At 49.6% G+C, this 21392-nt stretch overlaps 1 protein-coding gene across 1 annotated transcript in view; it reads left to right on the forward strand.

Annotated features, from left to right (window-relative positions):
- Positions 1–21392, forward strand: part of fmnl1b (formin-like 1b) — a gene marked incomplete at its 5' end in the record, with an annotated part of 243973 nt that overhangs the window by 98468 nt on the left and 124113 nt on the right. Inside the window, 3 exons of the mRNA XM_084322609.1 lie at positions 2893–2966; positions 7894–7977; positions 10137–10280. Coding sequence (XP_084178735.1) covers positions 2893–2966; positions 7894–7977; positions 10137–10280 — 302 coding nt within the window. The remainder of the gene's footprint in view (positions 1–2892; positions 2967–7893; positions 7978–10136; positions 10281–21392) is intronic.

Below are 21392 nucleotides of genomic sequence, written 5' to 3' on the forward strand. Positions count from 1 at the left end.
CAGCAAGGATAGTGTTTTTGCGACCCAAAACAAATCCCTGCTGTTTTATTCCGCAACGGGTCAAATGCATATAACATGCTTTGCAATCCTTGCCATTCCTTTGTGGCCACGTTGTGTTTAAGACCGGAATTAATGTCCCTTTAGCATAAGCTAACAACAAGCCCTGTTCAGAGCGACAGAGAACAGCAGGGTGGGGACTTGGAAGGAGGACTGGGAAGGAGGGGGGGGGGGCATTCTCCCTCTATGTGTGTGCGTTTGAAAATATATGATGAAGTCAGACTACTATATTATATTGATAGTAAATGTACTGAGGGTGGACAGACAGATTATGTTGATATTTAAACATAAAAAATACAATACATAATAAATGTATCCATGATCACCATGCAACATAAAACAATTACAGGAACGGTTTGGGAGAGGAAGGTGTTTTAGGTTGCGTGTTCCAAAAAATGTACTTAAAGTTTAAAGCTCAATATATCAAAACGTGGCACTTTATAGTGAACAGGCACTTTATAGTGAATCCAAATTATTTTTTGGATTACAGAAAATTATCCCTAAAGTGCTATCTGATGCAGCTGCACTGTTTTCCATGAAAATACCATATTTGGATAAGTTTGACCATTTCTAAAAATCTGAAAATCATTAAGTCACTCTGGATAAAAAAAGACTTTACAGACAACATTGAGACAAAGCTTCCTGACACATCTCCATCCAAACTCTTGGAAGAACTCATTGAAATCTCATCTGATACCACCTGGAGAGCTAGTTTCAGAGTGTGGTGCTGAGTACCAAGTATCTCATGATGCTGCAGTTAAGGTGTTGATACCATTCAGCCCCACATATCTGTGTGAAGCTGGCTTTTCATCCATGACAGCTCTGAAAACAAAATATAGGGCAAGCGATACCGGAGTCTCAAGGCGAGCACAGAAAGACTCAGAAGAAGCTTCTATCCCCAGGCCATCAGGCTGCTAAACGAACAATGAATGAACACTACACAACAACAACCACCAAACGCACATAGCACACACATCCACACGCACACACTCACTTTAAACAAACACACTGTAGCACCCACTCCACACACTTTATAGCACACACCCACTTTAAACAAACACACTGTAGCACCCACTCCCCACACTTTATATTTATTGATGAAGGATTGCACTACAACTCGTACACCTTACTGTAAATTGTACCTAAAATTGTACCTCATCCCATTTCTGCTTTGCACTAGATAGTACTGTACATTAGTACACTGCATAGTATTGTATATTATATGGTAACTCAGAACATTGTACATATGTCTATACCGAACACTGTGACCTCATTTTTCTTCTTCTAAATTACATGCTATATTATGTTATTTGATACTATCTTGTCTAGCACAGTCTCTGGAGCGTAACAGTAAGAAGCATTTTGTATGAAAGTATTCTGTACTTCTGTATGACAACTATTAAAGAACTTGAACTTGAAGTTGAGCCTTGATGATGACATGCGTGTTGCCTTGTCAAAGATCTCCCCACGTATTGACCGTATTATTAGCCAGCAGCAGCGGACCTCGCATTGAGCTAGAAATGTCCACTGAGTGAACGAGTGCTTATTTTCTGTATTTATTTATATTTTTTGAGAAATAGTAACTTGGTGATCCTTTTCTGTATTTAAAAAAAATACATGATTTTCTGTTTTTGAGAAATTGTCAAACTTATCCAAATATGCTATTTTTATGGAGAACAGTGCAGCTGCAACAGATAGCACTTTAGTGATCCTTTTCTGTATTAAAAAAAAAATACATGATTTTCAGTTTTTTCTTAAATAAACATTATTTTGAAAGCAAGCACTTTTGTCATCAGATTCAGACAACTTTATTGATCCCGCGTGGGGCAATTCATATTTGCAGATTCACCAACAAGCAACAAAGACAAACAAACAACAAAACATCTCAACGACAGCACGGCAAATAAAGAATCATTGTATCATCATTGTAGCAAAAAAGACAGGACCGAAAAAGTCTTTATCGTATGTAGGGGTGCCCTGGAATATTTTATTGAACACAGGGGTGCCTTGGCAGCAGAAAGGTTGAGAACCCCTGATCTATAGCACCTTTAATATTGAGAAACAAACATGCATGACATGACATTGGCTCTCAACCTTTACAAAAAAATTTATCATGGCAGTTTGATTAATTCTTGGTCACTATCATTATGGTAGTGACCAAATAAAATAATGGAAATACAATGATATTGTAACCGAGTGGATTTGAACCTGTGACCATAGGATCCACAGCTGGCCGCACTAACCAGCTGAGCTAAAGGGGGTCAGACCTGTTAGCAGGTGCTGATTGACTGCGACCGACTCGTTAGTAGTTTACAACATTATTCTGGAAAGGGTAAGCAGAAGAAATATACTTTTGGTTAGATACTTTTTTTGGAATATGCTACTTTTAGATTTTAGATTATTAGATTGAGTGATGGGCCATGTTGTCCTTGACAGCTTCCTGGTTGAGCATCATCAGGCATTTTCTGTCGTTGGATAATGCCTGATGATGGATTTTTTTTTATAATTCCATAGCTCAATAAATATCTATAGTGTCCAGTTCCTAATGCATCTTTTAGTGTAGAAACATGATTGGTGCCACATGGTGATTTGTAATTGAAACAGCTGTCCTGTTGTAATTAGCATCATGTATAGCTGGTTAAGGACTGGGGTGAGTTCTGTCCTTGAAACATTTGCAATTGAATCAAGGTGTTAGGAACTGAAGACTAGCTGCTGCACCACATTGCCTTACTACTTCATCTCACTGGTGTAAAGAATTAATAGACTGCAACATGTTTTAATCGACTCCATCATTAACAGTAGTTAATTATCACCACCTGGCTTGTGTCTCTTCAGTTTAAGAGGCGGGTCCAGGAGTCGACTCAGGTCCTGAGAGAGCTGGAGATCTCACTGAGGACCAATCATATTGGGTGAGACCTTTTATCATCCTTTCACTTAAAAAAAATAAAATAATAATAAACAAATGAAATGTTTAAAGGCTGTGATTACACTATGGCCCACTACCGGCTTTGTTTTACATATGGTATTTATTGAACAAAATATTTAAGTTCACTTTGAAATGTATTGACTGAGCCTTTGTCACAAGGACAATGAGTTTTGAGCCTCTACTAGGTTTGTTAGCCTAGCGCCTAGCTTAAAACTCTGGGAGAGATGTTTTTTGCAGGCTAGCTGCCAACAGCTAGGCTAGCTGGTCAGTATCAGCTTCCATTCATTTGTGCTAAGCTATGCTAGCTTGCAGCCGGATAGCTTTCTACTGAACACAAAGAGAGGAAATTGGTACTGTATCTTCTTGGGGGGAAATAAGGTATTTTCATCTACAAGAACATTATGTGAATATAACCAGGTGAAAATATTCAAATTATAAGCCATCAGGGTCCCTTTGAACTATATGGATGTAAAAAGTTGAGTTTAATCAGATGTCTTATAACAGTTAACTATGTGTTACAACGTGGGGTCTTGGTATAACCCAAACGCTGGATGAAGGAGGCAGATGAAGGTTCCAATGGTGTTTATTTAGTGAGGAATGCATAAAACGTCTAAAAGAAATTACACATGTGAACAAAAAGATACAAATAACTAATGCCTTGTCTCCACTAGCCAGGGTTTAGCCGTGCTGTGGCCTTGGCCCCACTAGCCAGGGTTTAGCCGTGCTGTGGCCTTGTCTCCACTAGCCAGGGTTTAGCCGTGCTGTGGCCTTGTCTCCACTAGCCAGGGTTTAGCCGTGCTGTGTCCTTGTCTCCACTAGCCAGGGTTTAGCCGTGCTGTGGCCTGTCTGGCACACCGTGAGCATCTCCGTCTTTAGAACCTGGCCAAATCTGGCTGGACCCTGGCTAAAGCCGGCTGAGACTGTTGTAGCATCACGGTTTAGCTTGTGTACCACAGTTGGTGGTGTGACTTTTGAAAGGTTGCCTAGCAACCGGAGAGTTGAGAGCGAGAACAGGGGAACACAAGTCCATGGCAGAGACAGGGGGGACATAGTCCATGGCAGAGACAGGGGGGACATAGTCCATGGTCAGGCAGGACAGGCAGATTGTCATATGTCCAGTGTTCACCTCACATAAAACAGGCCATCTAGTATTCTCAATCAGTATACACACTGTAGCTAAACAGCAAACATATCAAGACACAAGACAAGAGTACGAGATCTTTTACATTTACATTTAGTCATTTAGCTGACGCTTTTATCCAAAGCGACTTACAAGTTCTGTATGACAAGCCATCAGGAAGGGCACAACTCTATCAGCTGAGTAACAATGTTCATCAAAGTGTTGAGTGCTACAGTGTAGGTTAGTTTATTAGGACAAGTGCATGACAGTATGGTTAGTTAGGGTTAGATCATTTTTATTTTTATTTTTTTTTATTCAGATAATGGTTGAAGACGTGCGTCTTTAGTCGACGGCGAAAGATTGGACGTGTTTCGGCTGTCCTAACTGGGGTGGGTAGTTCATTCCACCATTGTGGGGCAAGGACTGAGAATAGGCGACTTCTCTTTGATGAACCTCCCGGAGCTTGGATACAGGGGCGGACCTAGCACATTTGGCGCCCTAGGCGAGATTCACCACTGCGCCGCCCGCCCCCGTAATTTTCTTTTTTTTATGGCTTTTGCCTCTTCATAGTTCTCTAACCTTAGTCTTTCTTTCCTCAATGCTCAATTCTATAAACACTTGACCGATACCCATCAATGCACAGCGCTCTAGCATGTTCTGACTGTGAACACCTAAAGCTGAGGCTCAGACCGACCGACCGTTTTAGATTTTTGGCTCATTTTCCCTTATGTTAGAATTTTTTTTATGTAAAAATAATGGTTGCAGATATAGAGGGGGGCGCCAAAACTGCACAGAGAAAAAAAAATAAAAAATAACAAATATTATTATTATTATTTTTATTTTTTTGGCGCCCCCTCTGGGTGGCGCTCTAGGCGACCGCCTATATCGCCTGTAGGAAGGTCCGCCCCTGCTTGGATAGGAGTAGGTCTGAGGCGGCCAGAAGATGCAGAGCGTAGGGGTCTTGAGGGTGTGTAGTTAGAGACCATTGACCGGAGGTAGGCGGGAGCAGTTCCCTTTGCTGCACGGTATGCTAGGTCGAGGGCCTTGAAGCGGATTCGTGCAGCAATGGGGAGCCAGTGCAGGTCCCTAAGAAGTGGGGTGACATGGGCCGACTTCGGTAGGTTTGAGATCAGGTGGGCCGCTGCGTTCTGAATGAGTTGAAGAGGCTTAGTGGCAGTGGCCGGGAGGCCAGCGAGCAGTGCGTTGCAGTAGTCGAGGCGGGAGATGACTGTTGATTGGACGAGGAGTTGGGTGGCTTCTTTTGTCAGGAAGGGGCGGATCCTTCTGACGTTGCTCAGGAGGAATCGGCAGGTTCTGGTTGTCGCTGCGATGTGAGCAGAGAAGTTCAACTGGTCGTCGAGGACAACACCAAGGTTCTTGGCGGTCGGGGACGCGGTCACAGCTGCATTCTCGACTGTGATGGAAAGGTCGGTCAGGGGGGAGGATTTGGCCGGCAGGTGGAGCAATTCTGTTTAGCTTAGGTTCAGTTTGAGGTGGTTGGTCGTCATCCAGGCGGAGATGTCGGACAGACAGGCCGAGATCCGCTCAGAGACGTGGATATCTGAGGGAGGGAAGGAGAGGAAGAGTTGAGTATCGTCGGCATAACAGTGGTAGGAGAAGCCATGAGACGTGATAATGTTACCCAGTGATTTAGTGTAGAGGGAGAAGAGAAGGGGTCCTAAAACCGAGCCCTGGGGGACACCCGTCCGCAGGGGGCGGGTGGCCGACAGGGTCCCTCTCCATGACACTTGGTAGGAGCGGTCATTGAGGTATGATGACAACCATGTCAGCGCAGAGCCAGCCACTCCCATTCCTGCGAGGGCCGCGAGGAGGATCTGGTGGTTGACTGTGTCGAAGGCTGCAGATAGATCTAGAAGAATCAGGACAGAGGAGAGGCCTTTCGCTTTTGCTAAGTGAAGTGCCTCTGTGACCGCAATGAGGGCTGTCTCTGTGGAGTGACCAGTCCTGAAGCCTGACTGATTAGGGTCTAGGAGGTCATTCTGTAAGAGATAAGCAGTAAGTTGGTTGGATACAGCACGTTCAAGTGTTTTAGAAAGGAAGGAGAGAAGAGAGACAGGATGGTAGTTGCCTATGACGGTAGGGTTCAGGGATGGTTTTTTTATGAGGGGCGTGACTCTGGCTTGTTTTAGGGAGGTGGGGACCACCCCCGAGTTGAGTGAGGAGTTGATGGTTGCAGTTAGGAATGGGAGGATGTCTGGTGCTATGGTCTGGAGGAGTGGGGAAGGTAGCCGGTCCAGCTGGCATGTAGTCGGACGGTTCGACATTACCAGTGTCAGGGTCTCGGCTTCTGTAATGGGAGAGAAAGATGACAGAGTGAAGGATGAGGTTCTCGATTCAGCATTTGGAATGGGTGGGGGTTGGGAGAAGGAGCTGCGGATGTTCTCCACTTTTTCCTCAAAGAAGATCGCAAAGTCTTCGGCAGAGAAAGATGAGGGAGGGGGGGGTGGGGGGGGAGTGAGGAGGGAGGACATGGTAGCATGCAGTTTGCGAAGATTCTTGGCAGAGGTCTCGATCCTATGGTGAAAGAAAGAAGCTTTGGCATTAGTAATGGTTTTGGAGAATGTTAACAAGAGGTTGTGATATGTGTCGATGTCAGCAGTGAGGCGTGACTTTCTATACTTCCTTTCAGCCGCTCTCAGGACCTGTCTTTGTTCTCTCACTGGATCTGTCAGCCATGGACTGGGTGGGGAACGGCGGGCAGGTTTCTCAACGAGGGGACAGAGCTTGTCGAAGGAGGTTGCAAGGGCTGAGAGGAGGGTGGAGGTTGCCATCTCTGTGGAGAGAGCAGAGAAGGTGTCACTCAAAGGTAGAGCAGACAGTATGTCAGAGGAGAGGGTGGAGGGGGATAGGGAGGGCAGGTTGCGTCTGAGTGAGACGGTTTGAGTTGGGGTGAAGACCTTTCGGTTAAGCATGAGAGTTAGTGAGAAGGATATGAAGGAATGGTCAGATACATGTAGGGGAGTTACCGTGGTGTTAATGATGCTGGAGTTACGGGAAAATATGAGATCCAAGGAGTTGCCTGCTTTGTGGGTGGGAGGCATGGCAGTGGGAGTCAGGTCAAATGATTGTAGGAGGGAGACTACTATGACTGACTGAGATGAGTCAGGCAGGTTGAAGTCGCCCAATAGAAGGAGAGGGGTACCATCTTCCGGTAAGGAGCTTAGAAGCATGTCCAGCTCATCTGTGAAGTGATTGAGCGGACCTGGAGGGCGGGGTAAGGGTAGAGTGTAACAATGGTGAGATTGAAAGGATTAGAGACAGATACTGCATGATATTCAAAAGAGGAGAGTGACAGTGCTGGGAGGGGTGTTAAGTTTGTAGTCCATGAAGGAGATGTCATGAGGCCAGTGCCTACAAGGTCTTACAATGAATCAAAGAAGGGGAGAAACGTGATTATGACAAATTTCAATCATGTTTGCATAATAATAGGTTAATACAGGCTACAGTCTTAGAGGAAACTTATTTGATAACATTGTGAAACACAAGCATTGATTTCCTCAGTGGTGGACCTGAACATACATACATAATCAACTCCAACTGCTATCAGGTATCCTGCTGATGAATTTATTAGGGGATGGGTTTGAATGTTTAAAGACACAGAAGGAGATGTAATTCAAAAGGTTTGTCGCACCTTGAACTGTATCCCGATAAATAATTTTTTAAAGATAGAAACATTTTGGTAGCCGTGGTCTAAATGGATCTGTCACTCATCCGTTAGCGGTGCTGCTTCTTCCTTACCTACTTCATCTCCTCTCACTGTTCTTCCCAGCTGGGCTCAGGAGTTCCTCAATGAGGAGAATCAAGGCCTGGATGTTCTGGTGGAGTACCTGTCCTTCGCCCAGTGTGCTGTCCTGTGAGTACCAGCTTGTGGTGGAACCGTACAAATGTTTTCAGATTTCTATACAAATTTAAAGATTTTGAGGTCTTCTGTGATTCTTTATGCTTTAAAGTGTAGCCTATTCATAATGCAGAGCTCTAATTATAGATGATATACACTACAGAGCTTCGTTTGGCTCAGAAATCAAATATAAATTGGCTCAGAAATAAAATAAAATACAAATTTTATTTTAATGTCGTAAACAATGACGTTAATAGCAGTAACCATACCATACCATCAGTTAAAGGTGGGGTAGGAAATTATTATTAAAACATTTTTTTAGAACCATTTCCGTATTTTTTGGTGAAATTCTCTTTACATCCTAACAGCTACTGTACGGAAATAATTAAATAAATATGGTCTCTGTAACTCCCAGGCCCTGTAATCAGACATTCCAAAATCTCAGGGTGACCTCAATCTCAACAACCTATGAGATCTTTTGGGCCTGAAAGTGATGCAGAGCTTGCTCTTTTTCTGCTGGACATGTAATTTCTCTGAAATTGCCTACCCCACCTTTAAATGAAGAGAAAGACTATTTACAACAGGGGGATAATCATCAATAGTTAAAAACGTTGATACACTGTATTGAGATTGTTGTGTGACAGTTTTGCAGTGCTATACTAGTACAAGAGTCATGCTAATTTGGTTCTTAATCTAAAGAGTGAATTCAGTCTAATTTAGACTTTCTGTCATACAACTACTTTCAAGACTTGAAAGATTTGTAATGCTCAGCTGGACTGAAATGTGTAGCTCAACCTAGACACCCACAACATCTTTTGAAATAGAGGTCACCTATTCCAGTAAATGAAAGTGGACATCAATAAGAACTAAGCTCCATTTAAAATGCATTCATTCATTAAAAGTGTCATTCAAGAGTTTATTCTAATGTGACACATATGGCTGAAATGAAAGTACAAAAAAAAAGAAAACTATGACACTTTCATCTGTAACGTTTGAAATATAATTAAGACACACTAACTAAGATTAGCGATCATTTGGGCAGCTAGGTGGTGCAGTGGGCAAGGCGCTCACCACCAATGCAGGAGACGCTGGGTTCGAGCCCAGCTCTCCGCATTGCATTCAGCTTTGCTGGTCGTTCATACTAATACATTTGGCAGTATTAGGGGGTGGGAAGCTGATGGGTGGGGATCGGACGTTGTGGACAGCGACTCCTACAGGTCGGTTGGTGCGCCTGTGCAGTAGAATCAGGAAGCAACGGGGGCGGCGTCCCTCCAAAGCGCAGACCCCCGACGCTGAAAGATCGCGCTGTGCAGGTGAAAAGATGCGACGGCTGCTACCTCGAGTACCGGAGGGGACTCGTGCAATGTATGGCTTCGTCCACATTACAGCTGGCTTGTGGGAGGCATGGCCAAACAGCGTTCGAGACAGGGGAGGGTAGAATTGGATGATACGAAATTGGGATGGGAGAAAAATAGAAAATGGGAGAAAAAGTAGATACAAAAAAAAAGATTAGCGATCATTTGAAATGAGGACAGTGTAAACTCCAGTGTTGTAGTACTCGAGTCTGAGTCCTGGACTGATTTTCAGGACTCGAGAATCGACTTGGACTTGAGCACTGATGACTCGGACTTGGACTTGGACTCGAGCTTTGACTGCATTCGGACTCGGAAGGTGCAGACAAGGATTTGTTATTTGATAAATACAGTTTTTTCTTTTTTTTTATAGGCCCAATCATTTGGCATAAGATATTGATGGCTAGTGCATTTCTTTGGCTATTGTGTCAAAGGGACAAATAAACTCCCTTTGAAATGGTGACCGCTGTGTCATTTATGTTTAATGTAGACCTTTTTGTATTTGTATGTCAGCTCTTTTACTGCCAGAGTGGAGTGGACTCAACCTTGATGACTTGGACTCGGACTCGGACTAGGGTAATGGGGACTCAACTCGGACTCGACTCGGACTCGACTCAGACTCTTCTTTGGTGACTCAGACTTGGACTCAGACTCAAACACTAGGGACTTGAGACTCGACTCGGACTCAAGATTTAGTGACTCGATTACAACACTGGTAGACTCATTTGCATACAATGATGTGGAATAAGGAGTGGAATTCGTGGCGTTTCGGAATTCAATTCCTCAAATGTTTGCGTTGCGACCTGCACTTCGACTCCCCAGGTATGACATGGACGGCCTGGACAACGGCACCTTGCCCTCAGACAAAGGCAAACCCGCGGAGAGGTCCGTGGAGGACCTGAGCAGGAGTGCCAGTAACTCCCCCACCCACAGTGCCTCCAAGGCGGGCAAAGCCTTCACGGTCAGGTGGGTGGGGAGGTCATGGGGTTCCTGGTGGTGGTGGTGGTGGTGGTGGTGAGAAGAGGTTTGATACTTTGGGAAGCAGGTGATATAATCCTGTTCACAGGGTTAAAGGGTTGCTGTAATCTGATCACAGTTACTGAACAAACAACACAGATCTCAAATGACCCTTTAAACCCATGATACATGACTTATAATAACCATATATTTACATCCGCACGCACAAAGCGCTGCAAGGGGTATTGCGATCACTCCTGTCCATGTGTTTGTCTGTCCACACCAGCCATAATGCTTTCAGTTTTGATCCAATTTGGATAAACCTTCACACATAGGTTGCGAATTCTCTCCTATTCTTCTAATCGGTCAACATAAATACAATACAAAGACAGCTGCAGAATACAAAAATTAGTCCTTCCCCAGATTCAGGAGTTGTATGTGGAAGGAGTAATTTTTTTTATTCTGCAGCTGTCTTTTGGAACAGTCTGCCCAGTGACCTGAAAATCGTAGTCAATGCTGTTAGATTCAAGTCCATCCTGAAGACATGGCTCAAAAGGGACTATAATTAACCTAGACACTCAGCAAAAAGGCACCCTTGCATGTTTATGTGTCTGTTATGTATATAAATGGTAAATGGTATATGTGATGTGTTGTGATGTTATGTCTGTATGATGCATGTCTAAGCATCTCATTCCCCTACCCCCCTACAAGGACCACAATGGAAATAAACTCTGAGCTTTCTTGTGTACATCCTTGGCAGTATCTCCTGACTGTGCTTTCTGTCACATTTTATTTTTATATTGTCAAATAAAGTCATTCATTCATTCATACAACAGTATTTTATTTTAATTCATTTCTGGCAGTGTCCATTGAAATAGATATTCAGTAAAGATATACCTTTTGAATGCATAAGGACGATACTGCTCTGAGACTGTGGTAATCAGCTATTTATATATACAAATATATATATATATGTATGGCACCTGTTGAAACATGACACAACATGAAAATGCCGGAGTGAACCTCGTTTTGTAGTTAATAGATATACCAACATGATATACCATAAGAGGTTCTTACACTGAGAGCGTCACTGAGTATAAATATCGTGGCTTGTAGCTCGATGAGAAAAAAAAGTATGATCTCCAACAACTGTGTGTCAACTTGTAACTGTCTTAGCATATTTTTTATTGTTTATTCTATATGTATGAAATTGCTGATAAACTGTGTCTTGTTTTGTAAGCTGTATGTATGTATTTAATCTGTATTTAATTTGGTGACCCGTGAGGTCATTTTCTTACCAGGAAATGCTCACAGGAAACTTGTATTAAAACACACACACACACAGACACACACACACACACACGCACACACACACACACACACACACACACACACACACACACACACACACACACACACACACACACACACACACACACACACACACACACACACACACACACACACACACACACACACACACACACACACACACACACACACACACACACACACACACACACACTGTCCCTGTTGGTCCCTCATGGGACACAATATGACACAGTGCAGATTGATCTCAATCGATGGCCGCGATTGACGTCACTGCGCTGCAGGATCAATGCAGCGAGGGGGCCGAGTGACACACACACACACGCACAGACACACACACACACACACACACACACACACACACACACACACACACACACACACACACACACGCACAGACACACACACACACACACACACACACACACACACACACACACACACACACACACACACACACACACACTGAAACAAACACATACAGTACTCAAATGCAAACAGAAGCACATATTAGACACAAATATGCAGTGCACATATGAACACACACACACACACATAGTATAAAGGACATATTGTACACAAAGAAGCATATGAGACAGAAACACACACACACATGCACGCACACACACAGACAATTATTGTAGAAGATATAGTTTGTGCTTTTGGCATAAGGCTTGCTAAAAATGGTACAAAGAAATCTATAAAATCTATAAAAATCTATAAAGAAAATTACAGAATGAAAAAATTAAAAGCACAAACCCATTGTCTCACATTCAGGTCTTGAAAAAAGAGTCACAGCCGCTGTGTCTGGTGGGAAATAGGGGCATAACACACAGTTAAAACAGAGTCTGAATTACCCTTTTGATTTGGGTCCTACCCAGGATTTTCCACCAGTGCACCGTTCACTCGGTGTCGCGGGCAGGGGCGGTAGCCACAACCACAACACCAGAGGGAGTTCCACAAATCATGTCCTTCCCAGATTCGGCTCAAACAAGGGACTAAACACATTTTGCAATTATGCCACAACAATGTGGAACGCCATACCCACAGCCGTAAAAAGGATGTGAATCCCTACCCACTTTCAAAACCGTTCTAAAAAAGCACCTACGGGAGGCCGCAATTCGAAACTGGCTCTGGTAAATGTCCAAAAAACCGAACCCGCACCCACCCCCCCCCCCCCACCCTCCCAACCCCCCCAATGTACAGTTTCCTCCACCACCCCCCCTCCTCCCACCCCCCCAATGTACAGTTTCCTCCCCCTCAAATGTATATATTCTCTTTTAGAAACTCTGTCTGTAAATAAACAGTACTGTATATGTGTATATCTTATATGTCATAAATGTCGGGATGTAACAGTACTGTATATCTGTATGTCATGTATGTCATAAATGTTATGAATTTAAAAATGTGGGACCCTGATGTAAACAAGACGAAAGTCTTTCTCTGGTCTGCATCCCCTTAACAATTCTGTGTATTGAACCGTACTGTATTGTACCCATTCTGCAATCTGTTAATACAATTTTCAATCAATTCAATCAATCAATCAATGCTATCTGGACGCAGGGATCTTTTCTAGTCAAGCAATAATACAATCAAGTGTCACAGCTGTGACATCTAGCACCTCCTCTACCTACCCTGTCTCCCCCTTTCCCTAGTGTCTCTCCCTCTCCCCAGTGTCTCCATATCCCTAGTCTTTTCCCTCTCCATATCGTGTTTCCTTGTGTTTCTCTCTCTCCTTAGCGTCTCCCCCTCTCCCTAGTCTCTCCCCCTCTCCCTAGTGTCTCTCCCTCTCCCTAGTGTCTCCCTCTCCCTAGTGGCTCTCCCTCTCCCTAGTGTCTCCCCCTCTCCCGTCTCCCTCTCCCTAGTGTCTCTCCCTCTCCCTAGTGTCTCCCCCTCTCCCTAGTGTCTCCCTCTCCCTAGTGTCTCCCTCTCCCTAGTGTCTCCTATAGCGTCTCCCCCTCTCCCTAGTGTCTCTCCCTCTCCCCAGTGTCTCCATATCCCTAGTCTTTTCCCTCTCCATATCGTGTTTCCTAGTGTTTCTCTCTCTCCTTAGCGTCTCCCCCTCTCCCTAGTCTCTCCCCCTCTCCCTAGTGTCTCTCCCTCTCCCTAGTGTCTCCCTCTCCCTAGTGGCTCTCCCTCTCCCTAGTGTCTCCCCCTCTCCCGTCTCCCTCTCCCTAGTGTCTCTCCCTCTCCCTAGTGTCTCCCCCTCTCCCTAGTGTCTCCCTCTCCCTAGTGTCTCCCTCTCCCTAGTGTCTCCTATAGCGTCTCCCCCTCTCCCTAGTGTCTCCCCCTCTCCTTAGCGTCTCCCCCTCTCCCTAGTGTCTCCCCCTCTCCCTAGTGTCTCCCCCTCTCCTTAGCGTCTCCCCCTCTCCCTAGTGTCTCCCCCTCTCCTTAGCATCTCCCCCTCTCCCTAGTGTCTCCCCCTCTCCCTAGTGTCTCTCCCTCACCCTGGTGTCTCCCCCTCTCCCTAGTGTCTCCCTCTCCCTAGTGTCTCCCTCTCCCTAGTGTCTCTCCCTCTCCCTAGTGTCTCTCCCTCTCCCTAGTGTCTCTCCCTCCCCCTAGTGTCTCCCCCTCTCCTTAGCGTCTCCCCCTCTCCCTAGTGTCTCCCCCTCTCCCTAGTGTCTCCCCCTCTCCTTAGCGTCTCCCCCTCTCCCTAGTGTATCCCCCTCTCGTTAGCATCTCCCCCTCTCTAGTGTCTCTCCCTCTCCCTAGTGTCTCCCTCTCCCTAGTGTATCCCCCTCTCGTTAGCATCTCCCGCTCTCCCTAGTGTCTCTCCCTCTCCCTAGTGTCTCCCTCTCCCTAGTGTCTCTCCCTCTCCCTAGTGTCTCTCCCTCCCCCTAGTGTCTCCCCCTCTCCTTAGCGTCTCCCCCTCTCCCTAGTGTCTCCCCCTCTCCCTAGTGTATCCCCCTCTCGTTAGCATCTCCCCCTCTCCCTAGTGTCTCCCCCTCTCCCTAGTGTCTCTCCCTCACCTTGGTGTCTCCCCCTCTCCCTAGTGTCTCCCCCTCTCCTTAGCATCTCCCCCTCTCCCTAGTGTCTCCCCCTCTCCCTAGTGTCTCTCCCTCACCCTGGTGTCTCCCCCTCTCCCTAGTGTCTCCCCCTCTCCTTAGCATCTCCCCCTCTCCCTAGTGTCTCCCCCTCTCCCTAGTGTCTCTCCCTCACCCTGGTGTCTCCCCCTCTCCCTAGTGTCTCCCTCTCCCTAGTGTCTCCCTCTCCCTAGTGTCTCTCCCTCTCCCTAGTGTCTCTCCCTCTCCCTAGTGTCTCTCCCTCCCCCTAGTGTCTCCCCCTCTCCTTAGCGTCTCCCCCTCTCCCTAGTGTCTCCCCCTCTCCCTAGTGTCTCCCCCTCTCCTTAGCGTCTCCCCCTCTCCCTAGTGTATCCCCCTCTCGTTAGCATCTCCCCCTCTCTAGTGTCTCTCCCTCTCCCTAGTGTCTCCCTCTCCCTAGTGTATCCCCCTCTCGTTAGCATCTCCCGCTCTCCCTAGTGTCTCTCCCTCTCCCTAGTGTCTCCCTCTCCCTAGTGTCTCTCCCTCTCCCTAGTGTCTCTCCCTCCCCCTAGTGTCTCCCCCTCTCCTTAGCGTCTCCCCCTCTCCCTAGTGTCTCCCCCTCTCCCTAGTGTATCCCCCTCTCGTTAGCATCTCCCCCTCTCCCTAGTGTCTCCCCCTCTCCCTAGTGTCTCTCCCTCACCTTGGTGTCTCCCCCTCTCCCTAGTGTCTCCCTCTCCCTAGTGTCTCCCTCTCCCTAGTGTCTCTCCCTCTCCCTAGTGTCTCCCTCTCCCTAGTGTCTCTCCCTCTCCCTAGTGTCTCCCTCTCCCTAGTGTATCCCCCTCTCGTTAGCATCTCCCCCTCTCCCTAGTGTCTCTCCCTCTCCCTAGTGTCTCCCTCTCCCTAGTGTCTCTCCCTCTCCCTAGTGTCTCTCCCTCCCCCTAGTGTCTCCCCCTCTCCTTAGCGTCTCCCCCTCTCCCTAGTGTCTCCCCCTCTCCCTAGTGTATCCCCCTCTCGTTAGCATCTCCCCCTCTCCCTAGTGTCTCCCCCTCTCCCTAGTGTCTCTCCCTCACCTTGGTGTCTCCCCCTCTCCCTAGTGTCTCCCTCTCCCTAGTGTCTCCCTCTCCCTAGTGTCTCTCCCTCTCCCTAGTGTCTCCCTCTCCCCCTCTCCCTAGTGTCTCTCCCTCTCCCTAGTGTCTCCCCCTCTCCCTAGTGTCTCTCCCTCTCCCTAGTGTCTCCCTCCCCATAGTGTCACCCCCTCTCCCTAGTGTCTCCCTCTCCCTAGTGTCTCCCTCTCCCTAGTGTCTCTCCCTCTCCCTAGTGTCTCTCCCTCTCCCTAGTGTCTCCCTCTCCCTAGTGTATCCCCCTCTCGTTAGCATCTCCCCCTCTCCCTAGTGTCTCTCCCTCTCCCTAGTGTCTCCCTCTCCCTAGTGTCTCTCCCTCTCCCTAGTGTCTCTCCCTCCCCCTAGTGTCTCCCCCTCTCCTTAGCGTCTCCCCCTCTCCCTAGTGTCTCCCCCTCTCCCTAGTGTATCCCCCTCTCGTTAGCATCTCCCCCTCTCCCTAGTGTCTCCCCCTCTCCCTAGTGTCTCTCCCTCACCTTGGTGTCTCCCCCTCTCCCTAGTGTCTCCCTCTCCCTAGTGTCTCCCTCTCCCTAGTGTCTCTCCCTCTCCCTAGTGTCTCCCTCTCCCTAGTGTCTCTCCCTCTCCCTAGTGTCTCCCTCTCCCTAGTGTCTCTCTAGTGTCTCTCCCTCCCCCTAGTGTCTCCCCCTCTCCTTAGCGTCTCCCCCTCTCCCTAGTGTCTCCCCCTCTCCCTAGTGTATCCCCCTCTCGTTAGCATCTCCCCCTCTCCCTAGTGTCTCCCCCTCTCCCTAGTGTCTCTCCCTCACCTTGGTGTCTCCCCCTCTCCCTAGTGTCTCCCTCTCTCCTTAGCATCTCCCCCTCTCCCTAGTGTCTCCCTCTCCCTAGTGTCTCCCTCTCCCTAGTGTCTCTCCCTCTCCCTAGTGTCTCCCTCTCCCTAGTGTCTCTCCCTCTCCCTAGTGTCTCCCTCTCCCTAGTGTATCCCCCTCTCGTTAGCATCTCCCCCTCTCCCTAGTGTCTCTCCCTCTCCCTAGTGTCTCCCTCTCCCTAGTGTCTCTCCCTCTCCCTAGTGTCTCTCCCTCCCCCTAGTGTCTCCCCCTCTCCTTAGCGTCTCCCCCTCTCCCTAGTGTCTCCCCCTCTCCCTAGTGTATCCCCCTCTCGTTAGCATCTCCCCCTCTCCCTAGTGTCTCCCCCTCTCCCTAGTGTCTCTCCCTCACCTTGGTGTCTCCCCCTCTCCCTAGTGTCTCCCTCTCCCTAGTGTCTCCCTCTCCCTAGTGTCTCTCCCTCTCCCTAGTGTCTCCCCCTCTCCCTAGTGTCTCTCCCTCTCCCTAGTGTCTCCCTCCCCATAGTGTCACCCCCTCTCCCTAGTGTCTCCCTCTCCCTAGTGTCTCCCTCTCCCTAGTGTCTCTCCCTCTCCCTAGTGTCTCTCCCTCTCCCTAGTGTCTCTCCCTCCCCCTAGTGTCTCCCCCTCCCCCTAGTGTCTCTCCCTATCCTTAGTGTCTCCCTCTCCCTAGTGTCTCCCTCTCCCTAGTGTCTCTCCCTCTCCCTAGCGTCTCCCCCTCTCCCTAGTGTCTCCTCCTCTCCATAGTGTCTCCCCCTCTCCCTAGTGTCTCCCTCTCCCTAGTGTCTCTCCCTCTCCCTAGTGTCTCTCCCTCTCCCTAGTGTCACCCCCTCTCCCTAGTGTCTCCCCCTCTCCCTAGTGTCTCCCTCTCCCTAGTGTCTCCCTCTCCCTAGTGTCTCTCCCTCTCCCTAGTGTCTCTCCCTCTCCCTAGTGTCTCCCTCTCCCTAGTGTCTCTCCCTCTCCCTAGCATCTCCCCCTCTCCCTAGTGTCTCCCCCTCTCCCTAGTGTCTCCCCCTCTCCCTAGTGTCTCCCTCTCCCTAGTGTCTCTCCCTCTCCCTAGCATCTCCCCCTCTCCCTAGTGTCTCTCCCTCCCCCTAGTGTCTCTCCCTCTCCCTAGTGTCTCTCCCTCTCCCTAGTGTCTCCCTCTCCCTAGTGTCTCTCCCTCTCCTTAGTGTCTCTCCCTCTCCTTAGTGTCTCTCCCTCTCCCTAGTGTCTCTCCATCTCCCTCTCCCTAGTGTATCTCCCTCTCCCTAGTGTCTCCCTCTCCCTAGTGTCTCTCCCTCTCCTTAGTGTCTCTCCCTCTCCCTAGTGTCTCCCTCTCCCTAGTGTCTCTCCCTCTCCTTAGTGTATCTCCCTCTCCTTAGTGTCTCTCCCTCTCCCTAGTGTCTCCCTCTCCCTAGTGTCTCTCCCTCTCCCTAGTGTCTCTCCCTCTCCCTAATGGCTCCCTCTCCCTAGTGTCTCCCCTAGTGTCTCCCCTAGTGTCTCTCCATCTCCCTCTCCCTAGTGTCTCTCCCTCTCCCTAGTGTCTCCCTCTCCCTAGTGTCTCTCCCTCTCCTTAGTGTCTCTCCCTCTCCTTAGTGTCTCTCCCTCTCCCTAGTGGCTCCCTCTCCCTAGTGTCTCCCCTAGTGTCTCCCCTAGTGTCTCTCCATCTCCCTCTCCCTAGTGTCTCCCCCTCTCCCTAGTGTCTCTCCCTCTCCCTAGTGTCTTTCCCTCCCCCTAGTGTCTCTCCCTCTCCCTAGTGTCTCCCCCTCTCCCTAGTGTCTCCCCGTCTCCCTAGTGTCTCCCTCTCCCTAGTGTCTCCCTCTCCCTAGTGTCTCCCCCTCTCCCTAGTGTCTCTCCCTCTCCCTAGCATCTCTCCCTCCCCCTAGTGTCTCTCCCTCCCTCTCCCTCCCCCTAGTGTCTCTCCCTAGTGTCTCTCCCTCTCCCTAGTGTCTCTCCCTAGTGTCTCTCCCTCCCCCTAGTGTCTCTCCCTCTCCCTAGTGTCTCCCCCTCCCCCTAGTGTCTCCCTCTCCCTAGTGTCTCTCCCTCCCCCTAGTGTCTCTCCCTCCCCCTAGTGTCTCTCCCTCCCCCTAGTGTCTCCCTCTTCCTAGTGTCTCCCCCTCTCCCTAGTGTCTCCCTCCCCCTAGTGTCTCCCTCTTCCTAGTGTCTCCCCCTCTCCCTAGTGTCTCCCTCCCCCTAGTGTCTCTCCCTCCCCCTAGTGTCTCTCCCTCCCCCTAGTGTCTCTCCCTCCCCCTAGTGTTTCCCTCTTCCTAGTGTATCCCCCTCTCCCTAGTGTCTCCCTCTCCCTAGTGTCTCCCTTCCCCTAGTGTCTCCCTCTTCCTAGTGTCTCCCTCCCCCTAGTGTCTCTCCCTCCCCCTAGTGTCTCTCCCTCCTCCTAGTGTCTCCCCCTCTCCCTAGTGTCTCTCCCTCTCCCTAGTGTCTCTCCCTCTCCCTAGTGTCTCTCCCTCCCCCTAGTGTCTCCCTCTCCTTAGTGTCTCTCCCTCTCCCTAGTGTCTGCCTCTCCCTAGTGTCTCTCCCTCTCCTTAGTGTCTCTCCCTCTCCTTAGTGTCTCTCCCTCTCCCTAGTGTCTCCCTCTCCCTAGTGTCTCTCCCTCTCCCTAGTGGGTCCCTCTCCCTAGTGTCTCCCCTAGTGTCTCCCCTAGTGTCTCTCCATCTCCCTCTCCCTAGTGTCTCCCCCTCTCCCTAGTGTCTCTCCCTCTCCCTAGTGTCTCCCTCTCCCTAGTGTCTCTCCCTCTCCCTAGTGTCACCCCCTCTCCCTAGTGTCTCCCCCTCTCCCTAGTGACTCCCTCTCCCTAGTGTCTCCCTCTCCCTAGTGTCTCTCTCTCTCCCTAGTGTCTCTCCCTCCCCCTAGTGTCTCCCCCTCCCCCTAGTGTCTCTCCCTATCCTTAGTGTCTCCCTCTCCCTAGTGTCTCCCTCTCCCTAGTGTCTCTCCCTCTCCCTAGCGTCTCCCCCTCTCCCTAGTGTCTCCCCCTCTCCCTAGTGTCTCCCCCTCCCCCTAGTGTCTCCCTCTCCCTAGTGTATCCCTCTCCCTAGTGTCTCTCCCTCTCCCTAGTGTCTCTCCCTCTCCCTAGTGTCTCTCCCTCTCCATAGTGTCTCCCCCTCCCCCTAGTGTCTCTCCCTCTCCCTAGTGTCTCCCCCTCCCCCTAGTGTCCCCCTCTCCCTAGTGTCTTTCCCTCCCCCTAGTGTCTCCCTCTCCCTAGTGTCTCTCCCTCCCCCTAGTGTCTCCCTCTCCCTAGTGTCTCCCTCCCCCTAGTGTCTCCCTCTTCCTAGTGTCTCCCCCTCTCCCTAGTGTCTCCCTCCCCCTAGTGTCTCTCCCTCCCCCTAGTGTCTCTCCCTCACCCTAGTGTCTCCCTCTCCCTTGTGTCTCTCCCACCCCCTAGTGTCTCTCCCTCTCCCTAGTGTCTCTCCCTCTCCATAGTGTCTCTCCCTCCCCCTAGTGTCTCCCTCTCCCTAGTGTCTCTCCCTCCCCCTAGTGTCTCCCTCTCCCTAGTGTCTCTCCCTCTCCTTAGTGTCTCTCCCTCTCCCTATTGTCTCCCTCTCCCTAGTGTCTCTCCCTCTTCTTAGTGTCTCTCCCTCTCCTTAGTGTCTCTCCCTCTCCCTAGTGTCTCCCTCTCCCTAGTGTCTCTCCCTCTCCCTAGTGTCTCCCTCTCCCTAGTGTCTCTCCCTCTCCCTAGTGTCTCCCCTAGTGTCTCTCCATCTCCCTCTCCCTAGTGTCTCCCCCTCTCCCTAGTGTCTCCCTCTCCCTAGTGTCTCTCCATCTCCCTCTCCCTAGTGTCTCCCCGTCTCCCTAGTGTCTCCCTCTCCCTAGTGTCTCCCCCTCTCCCTAGTGTCTCCCTCTCCCTAGTGTCTCCCTCTCCCTAGTGTCTCTCCCTCTCCCTAGTGTCTCTCCCTCTCCCTAGTGTCTCCCCCTATCCCTAGTGTCTCTCCCTCTCCCTAGTGTCTCTCCCTCCCCCTAGTGTCTCCCCCTCCCCCTAGTGTCTCTCCCTATCCTTAGTGTCTCCCTCTCCCTAGTGTCTCCCTCTCCCTAGTGTCTCTCCCTCTCCCTAGCGTCTCCCCCTCTCCCTAGTGTCTCCCCCTCTCCCTAGTGTCTCCCTCTCCCTAGTGTCTCTCCCTCTCCCTAGTGTCTCTCCCTCTCCCTAGTGTCTCCCTTCCCCTAGTGTCTCCCTCTTCCTAGTGTCTCCCTCCCCCTAGTGTCTCTCCCTCCCCCTAGTGTCTCTCCCTCCTCCTAGTGTCTCCCCCTCTCCCTAGTGTCTCTCCCTCTCCCTAGTGTCTCTCCCTCTCCCTAGTGTCTCTCCCTCCCCCTAGTGTCTCCCTCTCCTTAGTGTCTCTCCCTCTCCCTAGTGTCTGCCTCTCCCTAGTGTCTCTCCCTCTCCTTAGTGTCTCTCCCTCTCCTTAGTGTCTCTCCCTCTCCCTAGTGTCTCCCTCTCCCTAGTGTCTCTCCCTCTCCCTAGTGGGTCCCTCTCCCTAGTGTCTCCCCTAGTGTCTCCCCTAGTGTCTCTCCATCTCCCTCTCCCTAGTGTCTCCCCCTCTCCCTAGTGTCTCTCCCTCTCCCTAGTGTCTCCCTCTCCCTAGTGTCTCTCCCTCTCCCTAGTGTCACCCCCTCTCCCTAGTGTCTCCCCGTCTCCCTAGTGACTCCCTCTCCCTAGTGTCTCCCTCTCCCTAGTGTCTCTCCCTCTCCCTAGTGTCTCTCCCTCCCCCTAGTGTCTCCCCCTCCCCCTAGTGTCTCTCCCTATCCTTAGTGTCTCCCTCTCCCTAGTGTCTCCCTCGCCCTAGTGTCTCTCCCTCTCCCTAGCGTCTCCCCCTCTCCCTAGTGTCTCCCCCTCTCCCTAGTGTCTCCCCCTCCCCCTAGTGTCTCCCTCTCCCTAGTGTATCCCTCTCCCTAGTGTCTCTCCCTCTCC

Source organism: Notolepis coatsorum (genome assembly GCF_963971535.1).
Source record: "Notolepis coatsorum genome assembly, chromosome: 10".
Lineage (NCBI taxonomy): Eukaryota > Metazoa > Chordata > Actinopteri > Aulopiformes > Paralepididae > Notolepis > Notolepis coatsorum.